Genomic DNA, 19,165 nt, shown 5'->3' on the forward strand with positions numbered 1-19,165 from the left:
CTGGGCGCTGGCAGAAGCTGTTGCAAGCAGCTTCCTCTCTGCTGAAATGGCTGTTTCGAGTGCGTGACCGCCCCAGGTCGAGGTTTCAAAGCTGCATGTCCCCAGGCAGGGCACAGCCCTGATTCTCAGCCACCTCCTTCCCAGCTTGGCATGGTGCTGCTGCACAGCCCAGACAGCCTTTGGCCCCTGCCCTGGGAATGGATCTTCCCCCCTTTCTGTGCCACTGGGAAACCAGTCCTGGTGTGCAGCCGTGTAGGGTGGTGGGCAGGATGGGGACCAGTGGGGTCACACACATGGGAACCGACCTCGGCACTGCCCAGGGCTGCCCACCCACCACTGGCAGGAGTGCAGAGCTGCCCCTGGCCTGGCACAACCGCTGGCACCCACCGGCTGGGCTGTGGGAGCGGGTTTTGAGGAGAACGGCTGGGAAGCGTGGTTCCCTGAACCCGTGCCAAAGGCTGATCCTAAACCAGCAGAGAGCTGCCTATTCCTGGCCCTTCCCACATCTGAAATGAGGGCGTTTGGGGAAGGCTCCAGGAGCCACTTAACCCCCCAAGTCCCCCCTCCCATCACGGGCCAGTCTGCACATTGGGGGACCCCAGAGCTTCATCCCAGCCTGGGACAGACATTACGTCAAGGAGGAGATTTTACAGCCAGCTCATCTGGGAACATCTGTGAGCATCTTTGCTCACGTGTGGCCAAATCTGCTCCCATGGTGATACCCTGGCCGTGTTTAAGCAGGCGGTGGGACACAGAGTGCTTTGGAAACCCAAACTGGATGCATGAACCTTGGTGTGGCCACTGCAGCCATGGAAGCACTTCAGAGCTTGGGATGCCAGGGTGAGTTTGAAAGACTTCTAATTCACCTGCAGCTGCAAGGCAAGGGCTGACATTGCACCACTGTCCCTGTCCCCCCACAGCACACCCGGGGCCCCTCTTCCCGCAAGCGCTCCTTCGAGGTTAATAGGGCTGGAGAAATGGGCTCTCACCCAGCACTTACTCCTGAAAGGCCCCGTTTCATCCTTAATTGCAACTAGAAATCAAATTAGCAGTTTTAAATTTACTCTGTGCCCAAGAGGAACCACGAGAAGGCGGGGGGCGGGGGGGGCGGGGAGGAAGGACACGCTGTACCCTTTGTTGTTACGTAATAAAAAGGGTAAAATCCTGCTTTGAGGGCAAAATTGCTGCCACCTCTGCCTTGGCTGGCCCACTGCTTTGATGACTTTGGGGCCCCACAGATGGAGATGCTTCTCCTGGATTCAGGATTAGCCTTTGAGGTGATGGAGATGCGCATCCCAGATTTGGGACTGCCTCAGCTTCCCCCAGCAGCCACGTCATCAGGCTTACTGGGGGGGATGCTGTGACCACCAGGAACCTCCAGCACTGCTTCTAGGGCTGCATGTGCCCCCCACACTCACAAAGGGTGGTGAGGATGCGGGTGCAGGGCCAGGGAGCCCAGTCATGGCTGCTGCACACTTGGGGCTGGGGGTGGCACTGGCTGCATTGCTGATGCCATAATTCAGTGCCCATGGGTTGGGATGTGGTTTTGTTTTCCAGGCATAGAACCCACCTACCGGGGGGGGAACCAGCAGCCAAGAACAAGGGGTCTGCAGCCACCTCACACCCCCTGCACCCCACAGTGGGGGGGCTGCCCCTGGTGCTCGGCTGTGAGCCAGGGACATGCCAGTGCTTTGGAAGCAGCTGCTGCATGGTGGCCCACAGCAGAGGGCATAGACAGCTGCTGCTCCCAGAGAAAGGAAATTTGGGCGCCAGCACTGGGCCAGTGGGGCTGTGCCCGCACAGAAAGCCTCAGTGTGTGCACACACACACCCTCTGGCATGCACACGTGTGTGCACGTACCAGCCTGTGTGTACAGCTTACACCCTGGGGAACGGTTGCCCCAGGAGCATCCTCCCATCTGCTTCTGCTGCGAATTTCTGCCTCTCCCAGCTGGATAGCTGCTATCGTGGTGACCATGGGGTCCATTCGGTGCCAGCAGTGGGTGCCCTCCACTGATGTTTGTCAGTGCTGCTGAGTGTATGCCAGGCCCCAGGGCAGCCCCCATGTGCCACCGGTGCAGATGGATGGTGCAGAGGGCTGCATGGCAGGGCCCCTGGGTGCAGCTGCCTCTCTGGAGTGGGGCAGAGGGAGCTCAGCGCTGCCCATGTCCCTGTCCAGCTCCCATTGCCCACAGGTGCCACCTGGACCAGTCTGACAAATCCTCCCCCCGGTATACCACGTCACCTGGGGAGGAATGGGACACACAGTGGGCATTTAAGAGCCCTTGGTGTAGCTGGAGACTGCTTGCCAGGGTGGGCAGGGTACCCCCATGGTGCCCAGCCATGTGCAGTGGCACCAGGGACTGGGCAGGGAAGGGACACAACTGCATCAGGGCCAAGAGCAGGTTGGAGGAGGTGGTGTCAGTCCAGGGGAAAGCCCTTCCTCTGGGTATCTCCCCTGCACCTTGCCCCATGGACCAAGCGGGCCCAGGGTGCAGCACCCTGGGTGGTGTGCATCCCACTCCTGCCCACAGCGACACGCCCCCCGAGACGCTGGCTCACCATTCGTTCCAATATAATCTTTATTGGGGAGACTGATGGGGGTTAGAACAAGGCCGGGTATAAAACATGATCATCGTCACAACCAGCAGCGGGAGGCATTGGCAGAGCAACACAGAAACGGTATTGGCCCCCATTCTCCACTGGCAGCGGGGTGGTACCCAGGGCTGCGCTGGTGGTATCAGCTGCTCCTGCTCCCTTGGGGCGGCCGGGGGGATGGTTCAGCCTCTCTCCCTGGATGGATGCTGGGCTTCGGCCAGGGCCAGGGCTGCTCTGTCCTCCAGAGTGTGGGGCTCTGCGGGGCCCCTCTGGCTCGCCCAGCCCTGGTGCCCTGGGACTGAGCGGTTGCGTGCCCCTGGTGCTGCAGCCGTGCTGGGTTGTGGTGCTCAGCCCCACAGGAGCACCCGCAAATTATGGCTTTTTCTTTATTTTTTTAGGTTTATTTTTTTTGCTTTTTTGGCAGCAAGCTTACCCCTCCAGCTGCCCTGGAGAAGGCAAGACTGTGCACAGGAGGCCGCTGCCCTGCCAGCCCCTCCACACACGGTGTCAGAACAGAGGTGCTGCTCCAAGGAAGGGACCATGGGCCGGAGCCAGACCTCTGCCCCCCTGCCCAGCCCAATTCCCCCGCTGGAGCTGGTAATTTGGGGTACCGGACCCCATGCTGCTCCCCTGAGCCATCCCACAGGGCATCGGTGCAGGGCCCCAGGCGGAGCGGCAGAGAACAGGCAGAGCTCAATGCCTTTGTGAACATGTAGCGGCCTGGGATGGGGCGGCCGGGGACAGCTGGGGAAAAAACAAGAATCCTCCAAAACGAGGATAAAGTGGAGCTTTCCTCAAGGGCCTGCGGAGGAAACGGGCCGCATGTCTGCTTGCAACCGAGGGGCCAGTGTGTGGCTTGGTGTGGCTACAACGACTCGGGCGCATGGCGGCTTGGCCGGTGAGATGAAAGCTTTGGCAAATAACTTACAGAGAAGAGGGGTGGGGGGGCAGCTGGGGACCTGTCCTCGCCTCCCATGCCGGCTGGGCACCCTGGTGTGGCACCGTGCACCTCCAGGGCTCCTTGTGCTGCCAGTGGCAGCTGCAGTGTGATGGGGAGGGTGTCACTTTGGTCAGGACCCAACGTCCATTCTTGGGAGCCATGGGGAGAGAGGAGGAAGAAGGCGCCCAGCGAAGGAGCACGACGAGATGCTTGACGCACAGCAGGGTCACCTGCCACAGGACCAGGGGAAGCCGGAGCCCCTGGATGCGCTGGTAGATGTGCTTCCCATCCCAGTGTCCCTCTCCCTGGGTACCACCAGGGTGGGTGTAGGGGGCTGCCACCAGGTCCCAGTGTCCCCTTCTCCCCCTGCCAGTGCTGGCAAAGACGCAGGTCCTACATCCTTGGCCACGGCGAGCATCAGAGCATCCCCGGGCTGTGCCACTGGCAAAGAAGGGACTAGGGACTGGCTGCAGTGCTGGGCCACCCGCTCCCACCCGCCGGCCGTCCCGCTGCCAGGAGGTGCAGGCAGGGGCGCGGGGCTCACATGATGGTGCAGGAAGACAGCGGGTTTCGGATGTGGCAGGTGCAGGCAGCCCCGCAGTACTGGCGAAAGGTCTGGTAGCAGCTGCGGTCGGTGTCGCTGCTCCACTGGACGGGGTTGGCAGTCAGCGCCTCGGCCGGCAGTCTGTTGAGGATACTGGTGTTGACGGCCAGCGCCGCCAGCCCATAGTCGGTGAAGAGGACGGTCTCCCGCTTGCAGGTGGGGCAGGAGATGAACTTGTACTTGGGGCAGGACTCGTAGAGGATCTGCAGGCACTCCTCGCACACTGAGTGGAGGCAGGAGAGGATGCGGGGCCGCTTGTTGGTGAAGTTGTACATGTGGCCGCAGGTGGGGCACTCGAGGGGCTCGCAGGGTGTCGAGGGGTGCAGCACGTACTGGTTGACGATCACCTCGTCCGACGGCGGCTGCCGGTGGTAGCAGACCTCCGAGCTGCCTTTCCGCTGGCTCTGGTACCCACGTTCTCGCCGCGGCAGGGGGGGAGTCCGGGGCAGCGGCAGGGGTCCAGGGGTGGCATCCAAGGCAGGGATGTCCCCGCATGCCTGGTTGACAATGATCTCGGACTCAGAGGGCCATGCACGCTTGGCCACGAGGGGCGGCTCGCGGCGTGGGGCCGGCGTATAGCGTGGCTGCGAGGCCTGCAGCTCCGAAAACTTCTCTGGGTGAATGATTTTCATCGCCTCCATTTTAATGATGACCTGTTGCCCTTTCAGACACGACATGAGTATCGTTTTCACATTACTGTCCACTGCTCTGGGGTCTCCGAGGGACGCCTGCATGAGGCTAAAACATGCTGGCAGCCTGCTGAGCTTTCAATCTCGGTCTGGCTGCGGAGCAGGAGCATGGGGAGCAGCTGCTGGCATGGGAGAGCATCCTGGGAAGATGGGGCAGCACCACGGATCCTGCACCCCTCTTCTCCGGCCAGCCCCACAGGTGCTGGGTGCGAGGCCAGGGCAGGCAGGGGAAGGCAAGGCTCACAGCGGTATCCTGCCTGCCTTGGAGGATGCTCTTCAGCGGGTGATCAAAGTGCCAGCTCCCCGCAGTGCCTTGCTGGGATGTTAATGTGACATTGGCGGTCACTTGACAGCTCCCAGCTTCGTCTTCACTGGCACTTCCCACACCGGATCAGCTCCAGTCAGGAACGGTAAACTGGGGGTAAACTGGGGACCCACCGGTGCTGCTCAGGGCAGGAGAGTGTGGTGGGGGTCTCGCAGGAACCAGAGGCAGCCCCCACCTCACCTTGGTCCCCGCCTCCGCCCAGCCTTTGTTCCTGTTTACTTGCTGTGGATCCTCGTGGTGCTGAAGAATGTGTTTGCAAATTCCTTTGCTCTGACTTCCCGGCTCTCCCACTTGCCGTCACTGTCACCGGCAGCTCCCACGGGGCAGGGGCTCAGGGAGCATCCTGTGCCGGAGGGCAGCTCACCTTGGCTGCTGTGGGGGCTGCCACGTGTCTTCTCCCCTCCATCCCTGGCGCCTCTGGCCCCAGCTCAGCTTCGTGCTTGCTGGAAATGAAAAGCAAGAGGGGGTTGGATCCAAGGCTCTTCAGGGATCTACCGGCTGCCAGCGCTCCCTCGGGATGTGTGCCTGCCTGCATCCCGGCAATTTGGCAACTGAGCCCTTGCAGGTCCTGTCCATCCACCCGCATGCTGGGCCAGGACAAGTGGGAGCAGGCAGGTATTTCCCCCCAGGCACCTCCTCCTAAGCCCCAAGCTGGGGTCACGGGTTCCCCCTCTGCCCTGGGGGCTGGCAGGGCAGGTCCTCCTGTGCCCCGCTGTGATGCAGGGTCCCTCCGGGGGGGGCTCCCTCACCGACCTGCTGCTGCTCAGGGTTTTCTCGCACGTTTAGCCCCTCCTCTGCTCAGTGGATCTATTTTTACCTCCATCGCTTGCTCCTGATCTGTCCCTGCTATTATCCCTCCCTCCAGCTTCCTCTCCCCCTTCCCAGCTCTCTGCTCTTGTCCCGGGACTGCTGGAGAGGACAGGCACCGTTTTGGGGGCAGGAGATGGGGGGCTGGCAGCCAGCCCGTGGCCATTTTCTCCCTCAGCAGCCCCGGCGACAGCCTGTCTCTCCTCTGAGAAGGGCGAAGGCGCTCTCCTCCATCACACTGCAAATCCTGTTAGAGGGATGCCTGCTCCTGACGAGCGCTGCCAGGCCTGACGGAGGGGGCCCGAGGGGGCCATCTGGTTGCAGCAGCAGCCCTTGGGGACAGCGAGAGGCCGCGGGGGGTTCCCCCCTGGATGCCCAAGCGCCGTGGGGGGCTGGATCCCTGCCTGACCCCAGCGGGGGCATCCCTGGGGGCCATGCCCTGGCAGCAGTGGGGTCCTGCAAGCATCACGCTATGCCTGCCACGGGGAGGGAGGCCTTGTGTCCTGCAAACCCCATCACGGGCCCACATCCTGCACCCTGCGCCCCATGAGCACCGTGTGTCCCCCCCCCTCCCCGCACGTAGCAGCAGCCCCGGGGGCTCTGCCCGCAGGTCTCCCGCAGACACTCACCCGCAGCGCGCCGACGGGCACAGCGATGCGTGCGGCCGGGCAGCCGCCCCACGCAGCCACCGCGCTTCCACGCTCACGCCGTCACACCCCGCCATGCACAGCCCTGGCGCAGCACCCCGCCGTGCCCCGCATCCCCGGCACACCTGGGGCGACAGAGCCCTCCCAGCACCTCACACCCCCCACCCCACCCAGCACCCAGCTCCCGACGACCTCCCACCGCAATCCCCCGCCCCACGCCGCGCTGGCAGCCCCGCGGTGCACACACGTGTGCACACCCGCACACCCGCCCGCACACACTCGCACACACCATCTCACGCCCGCGCCTGCGCGCCCGCAGGGTGATGCCCCCCGGGCAGCCCGGCCAAAAGGACGGTCGCTGCCAGCCCTTACCTACATCGGCCCGCCGTGCGCGGGCGGGGGTCCCGGGCCGGCCGCGTCCCCCGTTCAAGCCTCCGGCCCCCCCTGCTGCGGCCCCGGTGCCCGTTTGGAGGCCCGAGCGGGTAAAGGTTATCTGAAAGGCAGAGGGATGCAGGCGCTGCCCGTGCCCGGTGCCGGCTCCCCAAGGATGCTGCCGCGTCTTCGCCGCCGCTCCCGGTCGGGCCGTGGCTCCCGGCCGCGCTTCCCACGGCCCCGCCGCCCCCTTAGGCGGCTGTCCCGGCGGCGCGGGGGGGGAGCCGGGCACAAAGGCAGGGGCTGGCGGCGCCGGGCTCTCGCCGGCTCCTCCGGCTCCGGATGCTCCGCGGGGACCGGCTGCGGGGGGGAGGCGGCAGGTAGCGGCGCTGCCGCCGCCGGGGAGGCACCTCCCGCCCGCCCCGCCGCTCCGCTCGCCCTCCCCCGGCTCCCCCCGCCGCCTCCGCCGGCCGCCGAGCCCCCGCGCCGCGCCGGGCTGATGCAACACTCCCCGGCCGACGGCGCAGGCTGGCCGGGCTCGGGGGGCTGCGGCTCGGCCCCCTGCCCCGCTCCGGCAGGTGCAGGCGGGCAGGCTCCGTCCCCGCTGTCCCGCGGGGCTCGGCGGGCGCGGGCGCTGCCTGCGCGCTCCCGCTCCGCTGCCGCCCGGCGCCCGCAGTGCCGCCGCAGTGGTGCAGCCGGCTCACATTTCCCTCGCTCAGCAGCGCCGGGGCCCGCCGGCCGCACCGCCCGCCGCCCCGCACACCCCCCACCGCACAGCCCCCCCCGCTCCGCACGGCCCCCCCGCCCCGCACACACCCCCCACCGCACACACACCCCGCCCCGCACCCCCCTCGCACCCCCCCTGCCCCGCACATCACCCCTCTCGCACATCCCTCCTGCCTCGCACACACCCCCTGCTCCGCACATCACCCCCCTCGCACCCCCCCTGCTCCGCACATCCCCCCTGCCCCACACACACCCCGTGCTCCACACAATCCCCCCTCCGCACAATCCCCCCACCCACACAACCCCCCTGCCCTGCACTCCCCCGCCCCGCACATCACCCCCCTCGCACACACCCCCTGCCCCGCACACCCCCCCTGCCCCGCACACCCCCTCCCGCACAGCCCCCTCCTCACAGTTTCCTGCCCCGCACACCCCCCGTGCCCCGCACAATCCCCCCTCTGCACAATCCCCCCATGCACACAACCCCCCCGCCCGCCCCCCCCGCCCCCCCCCCCCCCCGGCTCCCTCACCCCGCCGCCCCAGCGGGTCCCTGCGGGGGGGTTTCGGAGGGGCCTGCAGTGACTCAGCATCCGCTGGAAATGGCTCCGCGGCGCTGGCTGGGGAGCAGGCGATGCTGCTGGGGGGGGCGGGGGGCAGCGGTTCTGGGGGCAGCAGCAGGGAGCATGCGGCAGTGGGGAGAGGGGCCCCCGCCAGCAGCCCCCACAGCTTTCGGGGCTGGGAAAAGGCTGTAACACCAGGAATGCCACCCCCACCCCCCCACCCCCCCTTCTTCCCACTGCTGAATCAGCTGTACACCACACTGTGTCCCACGAGACCCCTGCCCCACTGCCAGGTCCGACCCCGACCCACAGCCACCCCTGAGGGAGAGGAGCAGAGCCCCCCCCCCCCCCCCCTGCTGAGCTGAAAACCTTGCTGAACATCCCCAATCCCTACTGAGCTCTAGACAGGGGGGAGCGGGGCACAGAGTCTCGCTGGGGGATGTGGTGGGCTCAGCTTGGCGTGTGGGGGCTCACACCACCACTGGGCACCAGCAGTGCTGTCGTGTCTCTGGGGAGCACTGGGGAGCATCACGTGTTGCTGTGGCCCTGCTGGTTTGACCCCTTCACTGGCACAGGCAGACACGAGCCCCTGGGCTGCGGACATTGCGCCCTGGTCGGACGACCCCTGGTCTGTGCCTCTGGGTTCCTGCCGTGCTCTGGCAGATGTCGGAGGCCATGCTGCCCTCTCCCCCCGCCATGGGTGCCTCCAGCGTGGGGAGGCCACAGGCCAGCTCCCCAGCCACGCTGGAACCCAGAGCTCACAGCCACCCCCCCCAGCGACAGGGACTCGGGCACATGCGCCTCCAAAACCATTCCATGCCCCCACCCCATCCTGGCTGGAGCAGGGTGGTGCTGCTGGGGGCTCACTGGGCTCCTTTGGGTGCTGCTGGGATTTCCCCGCTTGTGTCACCCGTTGCCACTTTTGAGCTCTTTATTCTCCTCACTTGTCCCTAGGATTTTTCCTGGATTTTGGTGCCCTCCCCCCAAAGCTTATCCTGCCCAGACCTGCGTGCTGAGCACCCAGCCTTGCTGCAGCACAGACCCAGCTGCTGTGTGCTCCTGTGACAAGGGTTTTGCGTGACCCTGGAGCTGTGCTGTGACCACACGGTGACACGGTGTTCACACCATCACTGACCCCTGGCCTCTCCATCAGTGGGACGGACACAGCAGCTGGAGCTCGTGTATTTCACTGCACAGCTCTGCACCCCTACTGCCTGCCTGGAGGAAAGCTCAGCTCTGCCAGGCCTTATACATCCCATAGATGATCCAATCACCCAAGCTCCAGGCAATGATGCTAAAAATCTCACCCATACACTTGGCCTGGAAGAGGTGACCAAACCCACCCGGGCCAGAGGGATGTCCTGGTACCCCAAGGGCTCAGCCACCCTCCATCCTCAGGCTGGACCAACCCTGGAGTGTGGCTTCCCCCTGGGGACCATGCAGCTTCACCCACCAGCTGCCTCCACCTGGAAATCCATGCTCCCCTGTTGACAATGTTAGCGGTTGTGTTTTTAATCTTTTAGTTTCTCTCGTTGGATAAGGGATTTCGTAACGACTTTGCCTCTAGTCCCTCCAAGTGTAATTCTTTGACCTGTTCACCTGCCGAAAGCAGTCTGAGGCTGCTGCTGTCTGGCACCCTAACAGTGCTAAACAGGGATTCCCTTAATCTTCTTCCCCATCCTCTCTGTGTCAGTTTTTGCATACTTGCCTGCTAATGCTTCTGGATGCAGATAGCAAGAACCGAGATATCACGCTTGAACTCACAGACCAAAGGAAATTGCAGGAAGTGAGTGAGCACGAGCCATTTTCTGTTATTAATTCATATGGCATCCCCATGCTGACCCAGCTATACAGTGTTATTACACTGCTATTCTATGAGTTGAGCAACAGCTCTATTTAAAAATAATCATAAATTGTATCAGGCATCTTTTCTGCTGAACAAGAGTGTGTTTGTGCCAAGATGCTGGGGATCTTCATGTTGCCCCAATGGCTGTGCTAGTCTCTGCTTCGTGTGCTCAGTGGAAGTGGCACTGGATTCTCCCATCTCATCCCATCCCAGCAGCACTTCTCAGGCTCTCCTCCGCCTGTTCAGGTACTTGTGAATCAGTTTGCAGCCCAAGCCAAAGCCTAGCACTGCTTTTACTCCTACAGCTTCTGTGAGGCTTGGTGGGGTCCTTGGTGGCAAGTGCCACTGGTTAAGTCTGGTCCAAGGGAGGCTTCAGCCCCAAGTTTTCATCCCAACGTGTGAGTGCTCAAGGAGACTTGCAGAGCTCTCCCAGGCTTGCTTTTGGAGATACAGAGCTTTCCCTTTTCTCTGCTGAGCTGGTCCACCCAGATCTCTACTTTCCGCCCCAAACTGAAAATAATCTCATCCTTCAAAGCCCAGACCCCCCACCTCTGGCCAGGCCTGGGTGGCCATGCTCTCAAGTGATGTCCCTACCAAATCCCAGCACCTCTGACCACCTCTACCCTTTGCCTTTGGGTCTGGCTACACTCTTACTCCTGGGTTTAACACCTAATTATGTCATATATACATATATGCTGCATTATCTTTTATAAAAAATTATTGCATTGCATGTTATTGTAAATGTACATCTTTACACTGCATGTGGATATTCTCAGCATGTCTTCTGAGCTGTGCTGATGTCATATGGCATGCTTTTGTGGGTTTTACAAACAGCACTGATTTATTTTATGATTTTCTGAGACCTTTTCAGCAGACCAAGCATGCCCTTAGGCTCGGAGGTTGCTCCTTAGCTCAAGTGTGCCCACCATTCCTCGTGTCCTGCTTTGAGCTCTACTTGGGCACACATGCAGGAGCAGCTTTGCCAGTGGGTTCACTTCATGCCACCCAGACGAACAAAGTTTTGTTTTATGTAATCAAGTGGTTACTTGTTGTAATCAAGTTGGCATCGGTCCTGCTGGGACTGCCCTGCGTGCAACCACAGCTTCTTTCTGCAAAATTCATTACTTGCCGGTGTCACAAATGGATCGTTTCCAAACCTTTGCTTTACAGATGCATTGAGAGACCTAACACCGCTGGCTAGTGTCTGCTGCAACTCCGCTGAGATGAATGGTGATGCCAGAAGATTTTTCTTCCTCGTCATCTGCATCAACCATCATCATCTGGGTCATCCAGCTGCATGTTCAGGGGTTTATTGCGCTTCTGGATTTATAATGACTGTGGAGAAGGACCCGCTCTAACAGGATGGCTCCTTCCTCGCTTGGTGCTGACCCTGCGCTGTGATGACACATGTGTCTCTGCTTTCCACTCAACCCAAGTGAGCCAGCAGCTCCGTGTGTCACAAGCCTTCCTGCCCCGCATCCCAGATCCCATCTACAGCCTGCACGCTTGGCATTGAGCTTTGCTGTCCATGCTTCTGGCGGCAGCACCTGGGCTGCTTTTGCAATGACTCACGCCACTTTTATTTACTGCTTGCTGCTCATTACAGAGTTTGTTTGACCGGGTCCTGCACACACCAACAGCTCTTCCCAAAATCCAGCCTGTTTCTTGCAATGATCTTGTTTTGCACTGGTGAATCACTTATCACACAGATAATTCACCCACAAAAAAATGAGCTCATCTTCAGCTTCCCAGAGAGCAGCTTTATCGGCAGGTCTGTAGCAGGCCAGGCACTGGTGCCAGCGCCTGCCTGGCTGCTCTGTGGCGCCGGAGGGATGCCCCAGCCCGATGTGGCTGGGAGAGATGTGGACGTGGTACCCATGGTCCACATTAAGTCTTATCATCCTCCATGCTCCGTTGTGCCATGCTCCATCCCCTTTGGACTGTCTCTCCTTCCTGGCGTAGAGCATCAGAAGAAGGGATCTTGAGTGCCATGATTGCTGCTTTTCCAGGCTGAGACCCTCTAGGCCTGGCTGAGGTGACATCAGCCCCCACAACAGCCCAGCACAGACACCAGCAGAAGTGGAACGCAGGGCAGCTTTCACACCATGCATCTGCCACACAGCTCAACCAAAACTGCAGACAGCTCCTGGGATGCGCAGTTTGCCCAGACAGAGCAAACACCATTTTGAAGGAAGGATGCTATCTGCCAAGAAACCAGCAGAATTGCTTGTTGCCAGCTGGTTGCTTAAGGATGCAACCAGCTGCTGCAGAGCTGGTTGCTCTGGTTGCTGTTTGAAGCAGCAGAAGTGTGTGGGTTGGTGGTGCTCAGGACCTGACCATTGATGCTCTTGCAGTACAGTCCTAACACATTGATGGGAGTTTGGATGTGGTCATTTCTAGGCTTGCACCCCTCTACAGAGGCTCCACCACGAGAAAAACGGTACTCAGAAAATCTGCAAAGTGATCTAAAGCCTGTGGCTCTTCCACATGCCACCACACAGAAATCTTGACATTATGGGAATTATAAGCTCCACAGCACGACAGATCTGCATGCACAGTGCTCTGGCCAGCTTGAAAGTTATGGATGTTCCTAAAGTCCCAATAGATCCCAAGGGGTGTAATCATTATTTTTACTATTCATTCAATTTAGTGACTAATACTTTGGACACTTCTGGGGGCCTTTGGTGTGAAGCGCTTTGCTGATGCTGCACCAGTGGCAGGAGAGCAGGGAGGAGGATGAGGATGGATGCGCGTGGGCTGGGGGGAGATCAGGGCAGCAAGGCCAGAGATACCATCTCCTCTCGTCGGATGCAGTGACCTTCATTCCCCTCCCCACCAGCTCCCTGCCTGCAGACTTGGGGTTGCTCAGCTGCCAGAAAAGAGCACTCATGGAAAATTTATTGCTCTCCGCAGTTATCTCATGGGAGGAGGGAAAGAGGATGAGGATCAATAGCCACAAGCCAGGACATGGGAAATTCCAGCTGTATGTCCCTATAGCTATGTGGGGAAAAGCTTTTTCACTTTGAGGGTCAAACACTGGACCGGGGCACAGGGAGGTGGTGGGATCTCCCACCTTGGAGATGTTCAGAGCTGTCCTGCATGAGGCCCAGAGCAGCCCACTGGCCATGCTTTGGACAGAGGGGTTGGACTCCACTATATGGGGTTGGGTCCAACCGCCACAGGGCAAGCGGGGTCCCCCACTCCCATCAGATGCCCCTTTCATCTGGGGGCTGCATCTCCCTCAGCCTCATGCATGCACAGTCCCATGGACTCCCAAGGCAAGGAGGATTTCATGTCTTGCTGGTGACCCACAGCACCACAGTCACATCAGAAACTCCCTCCTGGTCCTGCAGTGCTACCAGGGGCTGATGGGGAGATCTGGAGCTCCCTGAGGGCTGCTGGCCTGCGCAGGAGGTGACCACAAAGACCCAGAGCTGCATATCAGGGGCGAGAGGGTGCAAGGAAGACCCATGTCCTTTAGCAAACACCTTGTGCCCAAGCAAAATGGAACAGGGATGGCCCAGAAATAGAAATGGCAGCTCTGCAGAAACCTTCCCCCTTTCCCATCCAGCCCAGCTGATTCTGGGTTTAACAGAGCCCGAGGGATCTGAAGCTCAGCAGAAACCAGAGCATGTACCAGAGCTGGGCTGGGCGGGTGCAGGGCTGATGGAGCAGCTCAGATGCCAGCGATGCTGGGGCTGAGGCAGACACCTTGTAATTGTGGTGACATTTAGCATTTGCTTCGCTGGCTCCTTGGGAGAACCCAGTGCTGCCTGCACTTGTAACCTGACAGTGCTGCTCGCCTGGATGCAGCGTTAAGACACAAACTGGGTCAGGGAGAAGGAGGCGGCGTGGGAGCTGCGTGCACCTTTGAGATGCTTGTCAGCAGCGCAGTGGGGCGAGGTGGTCCTGACATGGGTAAAGAGAGTCCAAGCTCCTGTATCCCTTCTAGGTGCTGCCTCAGCTGGGGCACGGCTCCAACAAGCAGCCCAGCACTGAAGCAGCAATTTGTTTTAGCAGGAAAATTTCGGCTTTTTCAGGAAAACTTCCCTGCACACAGTAGATGGGACCCAGCAAGCCCTGCCCACCTCCTGGCTGCTGCAGCCCCTTGCTCTGAACATAGCCTCGCACACGAGGCCATGGCTGTGCTAGTGAGGGGTGGGATCCTCCTGTCCCAAGGTGGCTGTCCTGGGATTCCCGGCACAATGTTTTCCCCCATCCCCGCTCTCAGCAGCTGGCAACAACCCCCACAACTCCTGGCATCCCTTCTGCTCAGCCTGGGCAACCGATGTTCTTACATGGAGCACCACGGTTGTATTTCTAAGGCAGCTGGGTAAATCTGAGTGTTGACCCAAGGATTTTGTTTTCTCTGGGTGCTTGTAACCCTTCTGGGCAGCTGTGTGGGTGCACGGCTGGGAGCTGCCCCCAGCACGGCTCCTGCTCCAGCACAGCAGCAGCTTCCTCCGGCACGGCAGCTGCTGGGAACGCGGGGGCCACTGGAGCGGCAGCTCCTTCACTGTGGTTTGACCACGGGGAGCTGAGCTGCTGCCTGCTCCGAGCATGTGCTGGGGAGAGCTTCAGCTGGGGGAGGAGCAGTGGCTTGCAGACCTGGGGATGGGTGGTTGCAGGGGTGAGGAGGTGGGGGAGACACGAGGAAATGTGGGAGCTGGTGAACTCCTCGGCATTGCCTTGGCTGAAAGCCGGGAGCCATGTAGAGCCCTTGTAGGGGGTCCCTGGGAGGGGGCTGCATCCCATGGGACAGGCATGGTGTGCTGTACTGCCTGTTGGGGAGGTTTCCCGAGGCTGACAGCACCATCTGCCTTGGGGTTTCCATTGCCTCTTTCCTCAGCCTGACTTGAGTCCTCCAAGGGTCTGGCCAATGTATTTGGTGCCAGGAGCCATCCTGGGCTGCTACAGGACATCTTCGTGGCCTGTCTTTCCCTGCTGCTCTCTGCAGAGAGGGAAGCCCCTGCCCAGTGCCTTGCCTGGAGGTGGACCCATGGGAACAAGGGGGTTGCTGCAGCCCAGTGCTCCCAGGCAGGCTGTGGGGAAGCGAGTGGTCACGCTGGAGACAGCTTCATCCCCAGTGTGACATGTGGAGGTGAGGTCTTTCTATGTAACAGAAACCACTGGTCCAGCCTGGAAGGGGTCCTGGCATGCCCAAACTGCTGGAGAAGCTGTCAGATGCCATCAGGGACTGTGCTGTGTCCCCAGAACAGGACAGGGGGAACCAGAGAGACTTCTACCACTATAAGCCATGTCCCTGTTTGCTGGGGGCATGTGTGGGTTTTGGGGGTGAGGGAAAACTGTGCAGGGCACCGGCACCCACGCAGCCCCCAGGATGCTCTGGAGCCACCGTGATCCTATGGATGGGGAAGAAGGTGCAGTTCTGGGTGCAGGCTCAAGGGTGAGGGTCATTGCCCAGCAAGGCAGAGGGTCTCTCTGGGGAGCCCCCCACCTGCCAGGGCTCACCCAGGCCCTGGTTTTCTGCAGATCTACCAATGGGGTTTGGGGCCGGCAGAGCTGCAGAGAAGGCTCTGCATCAGTGCAGGGTCTGCCTGCCTGGCGGCTGCCTGTGTGCCAGTGCAGAGCTGCCAGGCTGTGTGAGCCTGGCACTGCACCACCCAGCAGCACAACAGACACAAATGGGAGCAGACAGCCCGGCTTGAGTGGTAAAAATCAAATCCTGAGAGCCCGGGGCTGCTGTCAGCACGAGACGGGGTGCTCGAAGCCATCCCGCAAGAAGCAACCCCATTGCTTGCCCTGCTTGGTGATGTCCCCACTGAAGCGCTGTGTCCCCACACGGCTGCAGCGCGGTGCTGCTGGCAGAGCGCAGGCAGGAGCCTGCTGGGGGGCTGTCGAGGCTGCCTCCATGCTGCAACGAACACAGCAGAGGCTGGCCGTGGCTCAGGACCATGCCATGAGGACAGGATATGGGGGTTTGCCTGCCCTGGATTTCAGATCTGGGGGGATGTAAAAGCCACTGCCAGGGTGCAAGAGTAAATGGCCCCCCTCCTCCTGCTGGGCTCTGCCAACGGGGATGCTTCTGCACCCAGCACCTCGCCAGGGGCTGCACCCTGGCTCCTCTGTGGGCTCAGAGGGGTGGCGGGAAGGTGGCCCCAAAACACAGCCCTGCTGGGAACCGCTGCTGAAAGCCCCACTCTGCAGGGCCACGCGGTTGCCCCAGCCTGCGTTGGCGGGTGGAAACTTCAACCTCTCACCCCAGGCTCTTGCCAAGCCTGTGGGAGGACGGTGCCGCTGCGGTGGCACAGGGGCCATGGCTTGCAGTAAGCTGCTGGCTGCACCCACGCTCCCGGGGAGCGAGGCAGGGGGAGCACCCTGCATGGCTGGGGCAGGACGGGCAGCACCCACCAAGGCGATTTGAAGGAGCAGGGGCAGATGCCAGTGGCACAGGGCTGGCACCCCAGGAACTGCAGGTCCAGGCACAGCTTCCTCATCTTCCTCCAGCCCCGAAGAGGTTTAAAGAGAGCCCTGGGATGCAGCACAGACCCCAAACACCTGGATTTTGCACACACCCCCACCCCGTTTCCCACCCAGGAAGCCATCAGCCATCACCCTGGTGGCCACATCCCGCTGGACCTGAAGGTGGCCCCTTGCAGGCAGCTGCGCTGCTGCCACTGGATGGAGCAGGAGGCACGAGGGGCTGTGGTGCAGCTGGGGAGCAAGGAGAGGGCACGGCTAATTGGGATAATTGCTAAATCAGGCGAGGGGCAAGCAGGGAGGGAGGCGGTGAACAAGGAGCCGTTGTGCACGGGCGGCCCAGGCACGCGGCCCCGGCTCCAGCCAGCAGCAAGAGCTAAACAAACGGGGACTGTTTGAAGCGAGGGAGGACAAGCAGACGGCAGGACAGAAACCAGACCTCTCTGGAGAGAGCCGGAGCCAAGGGCTTAGCTGGGAGCTGGGTGCTGCACAGGGTCTGCCTAGTCCCTGCAGGGAGAACATCCCCAGACTGTCACAGCAAAGCCTGCACCAGGGGCAGGATGGTGCTATCCCCAACCCATCCTTGGGACAGGGGCCAAAGCGGGAGGATGGCAAAGTGCTAGGGATGCTCTGGACCAGTACCAGTCTGGATGGGTAACAGTCCTTTTGCTGCAGCCATCCCTGGGACTGGAAACTTCGAATCACAGAAAAATAGCAGGAAATCGGCCCCTTGTTCTAAAAAAAACCCATCAGCAGGTAGTTGCTGTGCAAGATCTCCATACGGTTGCGGCACAGCGGAAGCTGCGGCATCTCTCAGCGTGGCTGTTTGCAGCTGAAAGCAAAAGTGGTGCCTGCAGGGAGCCTGCCGTGAGGTGGGTGCCAACAGCTGCCCCCACCTTGGCCCGCCTTCTTCCTTTGCAGGAAGGAGAAGTTACATTTGAGGAGGGAAAACTGGCCATGCACGTGAGCTGTGCAGCCAGGTGTCCCCAGCTGGGGCTCTTGCAGCCCATTTTTCAGGTCTCTGCATGCGAGCAAGTGTTTAGCCTTGGAAGACATCCCAGGCTGTTTGCTGCTGCCTGGCTCTGAGCAGGGACTTGCAGGTTATGACCTGCTGGACACAAATCTTGCAGGATCGACCTGCCGTGGGTGCTGGGCTGAGGTTAGAAATGGGTGAACTCTCCTTCCTAAGGTCCCCATGCAATGGCATGAGGCCACCCTGCACTGCCCCTGTCCCTGTGGCAGGTGAGGCTGCATGACCAGTGAGGGTGCAGAGGAGGATATGTCCTTTGCACTGGCCGAAGGCTCTGCCCGAGCAGGAATTCTGCACGTGAGTAGAACAGAGCTGGGAGGAGGAGATTTTGACTCTGCAGGATGGTGTCAGCCCAAGCACCCTGGCTCCGTGCTTGCCTCCTGCTTGCTTGCACACGCGGCACCAGCATCGTGTAGGGGCAGCCACTGGCTCCTGGTCCAAAGCCCGTCAGGAACAGCCCACCCTCAGCCCCAAAGTGTTCAGCTGCTGGGAGGAGACGGGAAGGACCTGCTCCGGGCCAGGAAATCCTTGCTTTCTCCTCCAGTCGGGCCGCAGTGGGCAGCCACAATGCATGCTTCCCCACGTCGCTGCCAAGACCCAGCATGACCTGGGGGCTGGCTGGGCCAGGGAGCCGCAGGGGAGAGGGTCCGAGGGTGAGTGTGGGAGGGTGATAAGGAAACTGGCTCCTCTCCTGGTTCCTGTGGCCGACGTGAGCCCAGGGAGAGGCAGGCAGTGGGCCAGTTGCTGACTGACTCATGCGGTGCTGGTTCCGACCGTCCCAGCCTGGACACCAAATTATTTATCCAACTCATTATCTTTGAGGAATGCAGCACCCCCCTGCCAGGGCAGAGCAGGACTTAAAACAGAAAGGCTTTGGGCTCTGCAGCCACAGCTTGAGCATCCCCCATGTACGTGGATGACATGCAGCGTAGGCTTGGAGGAGCCCAAATGCACCAGGTTTTGCAAATGTGCCTCTGCAGCGACCTCACCCCTCCTGCAGGCACGAGTGAACCAGGCAGGTGGATGTATGCCCCAGCTGTGCACAGCACCCACTGTGTTTTACACATCCCCACAGTGCTCCTGGCATCCCTGTCCCCCACTCATGGGCCTGCAGGGTGGCTGAGATGTCACATCAGGAGAGCACAGCATGCACAGGATGGAGCTGGCGATGGATCCTGTCGCATCTGGGGAGCTGCCAACCGTTTCAGGGGATGTGCTCTTGCGACAGGGTGAGCACCAGAGCCCCGGGGGTTCTGCAGAGAAGCCTGCACTGCCCCTTGCTATAGAGCTGAATCCCAGAAGTTGGTGTTGAGGGCACGATTTGGCCTACTGCAGGATGGGCGCATGTCCTAGGGCCCCCCCGGTGCATGCAGCCCATGTGCTGACCCATGTGATGGGACACATCCTGGGACCGCAGGCAATCCCTCCCATCGAGCAGCTTTTGCATGCCATTTTCAGGCTCCATTTTGGCTTTAAAAGCTGCTGCCATCCTTTGGGACACATCGCTTGCCCTAAGAGGAAACCAAGAGCTGAGAAAACTCATTGCATGCCACAGGCAGACTACCTGGAGACAAGCAGTGC

At 60.9% G+C, this 19,165-nt stretch overlaps 1 protein-coding gene across 3 annotated transcripts; it reads right to left on the reverse strand.

Annotated features, from left to right (window-relative positions):
• Positions 1 to 2,563: 2,563 nt before the first annotated feature.
• RNF208 (ring finger protein 208) lies at positions 2,564 to 7,741 on the reverse strand. 3 transcript variants are annotated; one of them, XM_056352701.1, is made up of 2 exons: positions 6,986 to 7,741; positions 2,564 to 5,598 (listed from the first exon to the last, which is right to left on the reverse strand). In XM_056352701.1, exon 2 carries the CDS (start codon positions 4,873 to 4,875, stop codon positions 4,078 to 4,080), a length of 798 nt encoding a protein of 265 aa, XP_056208676.1. In that variant the 5' UTR covers positions 4,876 to 5,598; positions 6,986 to 7,741; the 3' UTR covers positions 2,564 to 4,077. The 3 variants fall into 3 exon arrangements, with proteins under 3 accessions (XP_056208676.1, XP_056208674.1, XP_056208675.1); XM_056352699.1 differs by having other exon boundaries at positions 6,982 to 7,741; XM_056352700.1 differs by lacking the exon at positions 6,986 to 7,741 and adding an exon at positions 6,592 to 6,731.
• Positions 7,742 to 19,165: the final 11,424 nt, after the last annotated feature.

The sequence above is a fragment of the Falco biarmicus genome, chromosome 9 (genome assembly GCF_023638135.1).
Source record: "Falco biarmicus isolate bFalBia1 chromosome 9, bFalBia1.pri, whole genome shotgun sequence".
In the NCBI taxonomy this organism is placed as follows: Eukaryota; Metazoa; Chordata; class Aves; order Falconiformes; family Falconidae; genus Falco; species Falco biarmicus.

Bases quoted from the DNA above. Each gene is read 5' to 3' on its own strand.
- RNF208 (XM_056352701.1), bottom strand. From the start codon at position 4,875: ATGCAGGCGTCCCTCGGAGACCCCAGAGCAGTGGACAGTAATGTGAAA.